Here is a 6,664-nt window from a genome sequence, read left to right on the forward strand (position 1 = left end):
TTGTGACAGCAGGTATGAAAACGACATTAATCTCGTGGCACATGCCAGAGCTCTAGGGTGACCACGTGCATTGTCAATGAGCAGTAATACTTTGAAAAGAATCTTTCTTCCTGAGCAGTAAGTCTCAACAGACTTAAAGTAGTCTGTAAACCATGTTACAAATTCATGTGCTGTCACCAGGCTTCGTTGTTCCCTTTCTAGAGCACAGACTGAGTAGATTTAGCAAAATTCTTAAGGGCCCTAGGATTTTCCAAGTGGTAAATAAGCATTGGCTTCAACTTGGTCCCCAGCCGCATTAGCCCCCAACAAGAGAGTCAGCCTGTCCTTTGAAGCTTTGCAGCTGGGCATTGGCTTCTCTCTGCAAGTCCTGGGCGGCATCTTCTTCCAGTAGAAGGCTGTCTCGTGTGCACTGACAGTTTGCTGAGTAGCGTCGTCACCTTCGTGAATCGTCTTCAGCCGCCTCTTCCGGGTCCCTTGCTACAGCTTCTACGTCAGCACCTGCTGTTTCACGGGCACTTTCAGGTTATGAAGTTGGTTTCTTTCCTTGAACCTCATGAGCCAACCTCTGCTAGTCTCAGACTTTGCTTCTGCAGCTTCCCCAGCTGTCTGAGCCTTCACAGAATTGAAGAGAGTTAGGGCCTTGCTCTGGACTAGGCTTTGGATTAAAGGAACGTGGTGGTTTGATCTTCTATCCAGACCACTCAGACTTGGTCCCTATCAGCAAGAAGGCGGTTTCGCTTTCTTACCACCCATGTTTGTTCACTAGGCTAGCACTTGAATTTCTTTCAAGAACTTTCTTTGCCTTCACAGCTTGGCTAAGTGTTTGACACAAGAGGCGTAGCTTTTGGCCTATGTCTTGGTTTTGGGACACACCTTCCTCACTAAATGTAATCATTTCTAGCTTTTGATTTAAAGTGAGAGGTGTGTGACTCTCCCTTCCACTTGAACACGTAGCGGCCATTGTAGCGTTATCATTTGGCTGATTTTCACCACTGTTGTGTCTCAGGGAACAGGGAGGCCAAGAAGAAGAGAGAGAGAGGAGTGGCTGGAGCCACTGTGGAGTGGCTCCACAGTGGAGCAGTCAGAACACACACACAGAGTGCCAGCGAAGTCTGCCATCTTCTTTGGATGCAGTTTTTGGCATCCAAAAGAAAACAATCACAGTCGTAACAGCAAGAATCACTGATCACAGATCACCGTAACAGATATAATAGTAAAAAAATCAGAAATATTATGAGAACTATAAAAATGTGACACAGAGATGGACACAGGGTGAGCAAAAGCTGTTGGAAAAGTGGCATCACCAGACTCACTCAAATGCAGGGCTGCCACAGACCTTGGATTGTAGCAAACACAGTATCTATGAAGTGTAGTGGAGCTAAGAGCAACAACAGGAGATGCGCCTTTACTGATTTTTAAGCTCCATGTGTTTTATTGGATAAATCGTTTGGCACCTTGCCCCCATGATGCTAGAGTAGAACACCTCTGCCAGCTCAGGAGCAGAACTTATCACAAATGTCATGGATCTCAGCCGTGTGACCACCACTTGGGCCGGTGGGCATGGCCATGGACAGGCTCGTAGCCCACTGCACCCCGTGCACTAGAGGCAGCGGATGGGAGGGTGGGCACTGGGTGCCTTGTCGGCTTCAGGAGCGGGTAGGAGATGGCATGGGGTAAGAGCTTGGGTGTGGCGACTCCGCTGGCTCTTGGGGAGGGAGAGGCCTGAGCAGCTGGCACGGGGAGAAGAGCAGAGACCTGACAAGTGGCTCTTGTTTCCTAGATCCGGAACATGGTGGCGGTGCTGGAAGTCATCTCCAGCCTGGAGAAATACCCCATTACCAAAGAGGCACTGGAGGTGAGTGTCCCCAGACCCAACATTGGGAAGAGAAGGGTAGGCAGGGCCTGGGCTTCCCCAACCCAAGTCCTTCTGGGTTCCTTGGAGCCTTTGCTTTCACTGCCCAGGTGAGGATTTAGTAGTGCTGAGGGAGGGGTGTACGTACCCTCCTGGCCTAGACTGGGGCATCTTCCCATGGGCATTGCAGGAATTGGGTGGTTTTAGTCCTGGGTTGGGAGGCATGCCTGGCTGGAGGGGACAGGAGTTGGGGGTGCTCCAGTGAGCGATGCTGGCTCAGGCCCTCCCGTCTGTCATTGTCTTTGCCATAGTGTGCTTTCACCCAAAGACCTTCCCTGGCAGAGTGTCCTTGCACTGGCCTTGATGATCCACAGCCTCTAGGTTGCCAGGAGCCTTTGGGATGGTGCTTCTGAAGATGCCGCCTGTGGCCCTGGGACTCTGAAGTTTGAGGACTAGATTTGAGAAGTTAGAGGTCACAAAGGACCCCAACTCCCCATGGGTTTTGTTATCTAGGAACTCTGGGGCTTAAGGGGCAGTGGGATTAATCCAGAGGCCCAGGGTCCTCAGCTCCCTTTCCATGGGGGACTTCTTGTCCCAAAGCATGTCATTGTCTCTCTCTGGTTGTAGGAAACTCGACTTGGGAAGCTCATCAACGACGTCCGCAAGAAAACGAAGAACGAGGAGCTCGCCAAGCGGGCCAAGAAGCTGCTGCGGAGCTGGCAGAAGCTCATTGAGCCTGTCCACCAGAATGAGGCGGCGCTGCGGGGGCTGGCGGGCGGCACCGGCTCTGCCAACGGGGGTGCTCACAACTGCCGGCCAGAGGTGGGGGTGGCCGGCACTCCCAAGAGCATCCATGACCTGAAGAACCGCAACGACATCCAGAGGCTACCTGGACAGCGGCTGGACAGGCTGGGCAGCCGCAAGCGCCGGGGAGATCAGCGTGACCTTGGCCACCCCGGGCCACCTCCCAAGGTCTCCAAAGCCAGCCATGACTCTCTGGTACCCAACTCATCCCCCCTCCCCACCAACGGGATCGGCGGGAGCCCTGAGAGCTTCCCAGGCACCCTGGACGGCAGCGGGCACGCGGGCCCCGAGGGCAGCCGCCTGGAGCACGGCGAGAGCGACAAGCACAGCGGCAAGATCCCCGTCAATGCCGTGCGGCCGCACACCAGCTCCCCAGGTCTGGGCAAGCCCCCTGGCCCCTGCTTGCAGACAAAGGCTGGGGTGCTGCAGCAGATGGACCAGGTGGATGAGACTCCAGGTCCCCCTCACCCCAAGGGGCCGCTTCGCTGCTCTTTCAGTCCCCGGAACTCACGGCACGAGGGCTCCTTTGCCCGGCAGCGGAGCCCGTACACGCCCAAGGGCTCCATGCCCAGCCCCTCTCCACGGCCCCAGGCGCTTGATGCCACACAGGTGCCATCACCACTTCCACTGGCCCAGCCGTCCACACCACCCGTGAGGCGGCTCGAGCTGCTGTCCAGTGCAGAGAGCCCGGTGCGCTGGCTGGAGCAGCCTGAGGGCCACCAGCGGCTGTCAGGGCAGGGTTGCAAGGTGGGGCTGCCTCCCTCCGAGCCCCACCTTCCCCGGGCAGGCTTTTCCCCAGACTCTTCTAAGGCGGACAGCGATGCTGCCTCATCTGGTGGCTCGGACAGCAAAAAGAAGAAGAGGTACCGGCCTCGTGACTACACAGTGAACTTGGATGGGCAGGTGGCTGAGGCGGGTGTCAAGCCTGTCCGGTTAAAAGAGCGGAAGCTCACCTTTGACCCCATGACCAGACAGATCAAACCTCTGACCCAGAAAGAGCCAGTGCGGGCAGACAGCCCTGTGCACACAGAGCAGCCCAGGACAGAGCTGGACAAACCTGAGGCCAAGGCCAGCGTCCAGAGCCCTTTTGAACAGACGAACTGGAAGGAGCTGTCGCGCAATGAGATCATCCAGTCCTACCTGAGCCGGCAGAGCAGCCTGCTCTCGTCGTCAGGAGCGCAGACCCCAGGGGCTCACCACTTCATGTCTGAGTACCTGAAGCAGGAGGAGAGCACCCGGCGGGGGGCCCGGAAGCCGCATGTGCTGGTGCCTCACAGCGCGCCCACGGACCTCCCAGGGCTGAACCGCGAGGTCACGCAGGACGATCTGGACAGAATCCAGGCCCACCAGTGGCCTGGGGTGAACGGGTGTCAGGACACACAGGGTAACTGGTATGACTGGACGCAGTGCATATCGCTCGACCCGCACGGCGACGACGGGCGGTTGAACATTCTGCCTTATGTCTGCTTGGACTGACCAGCCTGTCGGCCTCTAAGTGCATTCCCACCTCGCAGTTAGCATGGCAGGCGGGCAGCGGGGCGTGGCTGCCTCCGGTGGTTGGGAATCTGGGGAGTCCGGCCCGGGGCGGGAGGGAGGGGGCAGGAGTCTCGAGGTCTCTCCGCGCTCTTCCCTCAAAATTCTCCTTCTTTTGTGAAATGCTGCTACCAGTTTACTAACAAAATTGCAAAGGAAGGACCGTGTGGAAGGAAGGCCGGCAAAGTGAGTTCAGAACTCTATAGCAAACCAGCTATAAAAAGCGTTAGTTCCCCACCCCGGAAGAGGTGCGGACACCTCCCAGCACCCGTGAGCTGGGACGTCAGTTGCAGGCAGGCACAGAAAACCTGGGGGAGAGGTTCCCTTTAAACACAGCAACCGAAGCACGCATCTCATCTATTTGCATTTTCCCTTTTTAAACTTGGCCCTGAGTGTCTCAGGCAGTGGGGGTACGTACACCGTGGCCCCTATTTGCACCCCGCTTGGCCAGTCCTTCAGTCCGGACGCCAGAAGCTTGTCCGCTGCAGCGAGCGGCTGACAGCAGGTGGGCCAGCCGGCCAGCCAGTATGGCCTACACTCCGTGGGCATCCACACATTTTCATCTGGTTTCGGTTAAAAACCCAGTTTTGAAAAATATGCTGCAAAAATCTAAGTTTTCTAGGAGTTTATTTTATTCCCCTCTTCCATCTGACCACCAGCCAAATAATTTTCCTCTTTGTCCCTTTTTCGTTTCTTTCCCGTTCCTGCGCATATCTTGAAAATGTCACCTTTCTAGAGTCCCCTCCCAAAAAACACAAAAGTAACCGCGGGTGCTACTGGTGTGTAAGCTGTATTGTTGGGCAAGAGGAGACCTGTCTGTACGCTGGAAACACTCATAACCATTCCTTTAGATTCGTTTGCCTTATGGTTATTTGTCATAAACGCGATTTGCAAAAACAAGGAGCCTTAGTGAATGTACAGTACCTAGACTTCTGTGTTGTCAGGACGCAGAAGGGAGCAACTTTGCTATTTGGTCCAGTAAGTGGACACCTTGTGATATAAATGTGGAAATAAAAAAAAAAACCATTTGCACAAACCAGTCTCAGAATCGTTACTAATTTGATCCTTTACAGCCTTTTGCGTCCAAGGTTTGGGCTCCATTGCCAGACTGCAGCGAGATAGGCAGGGCAAAGTGGCCAAGCCCGCCTATTAATGTTCTGCATGAAAACTGACCTCCACCTGCCTTTCACTCATTCAGGGCCCTGTTGCCTCTCCCACCTCTGGGATCACCTGCTCCAGAGAGAGAAGCCCTCTAAAGAGGTTCCATGTCCTACGTCTCAGTAACCTTGTTTTACCCCCACAAAGTATCTAGCTTGGACAGGGCATGGCCCAGAGCCATGTCTGGCAGGGCACCCCTTGGCTCTGGCCCTGGGCTGCTAGCTCCCCATGCAGGTCTGGAGCTGCCTTAATAACTGGCAGGTGCTATTTTTTAAAAATAACTTTTCTGCCTTGACTATGATAGTATTTCCTTCTCCCTCATCCCTGAAACCAAAAGCTAAAGCTTTGGTTTTCAAAAATTTTCAGTCAAGAATAAGTCATGTTGGATGTACCTACTCATGTCACAGATGAAGCAGCAGCTGCCCCTTAAGAGGGACAATCCTGGGGCACCTGGGTGGCTCTGTTGGGTACGCATCTACCTTCAGCTCAGGTCATGATCCCAGAGTCCTGGTATCAAGCCCCACACCTACTTCTCCCTCTGCCTGGACACCCCCTGCATCTGTGCTCATACTTGCTCTGACAAGAGTTCCATAGGGCAAACTATGGGGTCCATGAACACTGAGTCAACCCAAAAACCATAATTTCAGAAGCAGCAGGGATTTCTGACATGGCCTTGGTTCAAGACACACCCACCCTAAGATAAGGGCAGGGATGAAGCAGATTTGAGGACAGGCTGAGGTTGAATTTTGGACCTGCCATCTCTGTGCTGTACAGCTCTAAGATAATCACTTCACTCCTATACACACATCTCTCTGGAAGATGAAAGTGCTTACCCCAGAGCTGTGAGGATAAGTTAAAGGATCAGAGTTTAAACCAAAAAAGGGAGGTGGGGAGTGGAGCATGTCAGTAGAATACTTTGTGCTATGGAGTAACTAATTTCCTAAGTCCACTGTACCTGAAATGTGGGCCAGCCCTGCTGCTGTGTGGGTGTCCCCAGGAAGTGACTTATTCTGTGACAAAAGGTCGTAAGCACAGCTGGAAGATATCAGGGTACAGGTTGGCATCTTACGATCATCTTCCTGATCCCTGCCCCCACCTGCAGGACCACTTCTGTCTTGAGTATCCAGTAAGTCCCAGGATAAGGATACTGTCTGTTTTTGAGAACACACAGTTAAGCTAAGATTTCTCTCTTACATTTTGGAAGTGAGTGGGTTGCCCGTTTCTAATTTGCCAAGTAAAGACATTGTAAAATGGCATCTTAACCCCACCCCTTCTACCCCAAAAGTTGTCAGTACATGATTTTTGGAAAAAAAAATC

General features: G+C 53.5%; 1 protein-coding gene across 1 annotated transcript in view; it reads left to right on the forward strand.

The window, feature by feature from the left end:
• The window catches only part of MED26 (mediator complex subunit 26), a 51,541-nt gene extending 46,316 nt beyond the window's left edge, over positions 1 to 5,225 (forward strand). Inside the window, exons 2-3 of the mRNA XM_044253996.1 lie at positions 1,781 to 1,855; positions 2,480 to 5,225. Coding sequence (XP_044109931.1) covers positions 1,781 to 1,855; positions 2,480 to 4,132 — 1,728 coding nt within the window. The 3' untranslated portion in view covers positions 4,133 to 5,225. The remainder of the gene's footprint in view (positions 1 to 1,780; positions 1,856 to 2,479) is intronic.
• Positions 5,226 to 6,664: the final 1,439 nt, after the last annotated feature.

This window comes from Neovison vison, chromosome 6, assembly GCF_020171115.1.
Source record: "Neovison vison isolate M4711 chromosome 6, ASM_NN_V1, whole genome shotgun sequence".
Classification (NCBI taxonomy): Eukaryota; Metazoa; Chordata; class Mammalia; order Carnivora; family Mustelidae; genus Neogale; species Neogale vison.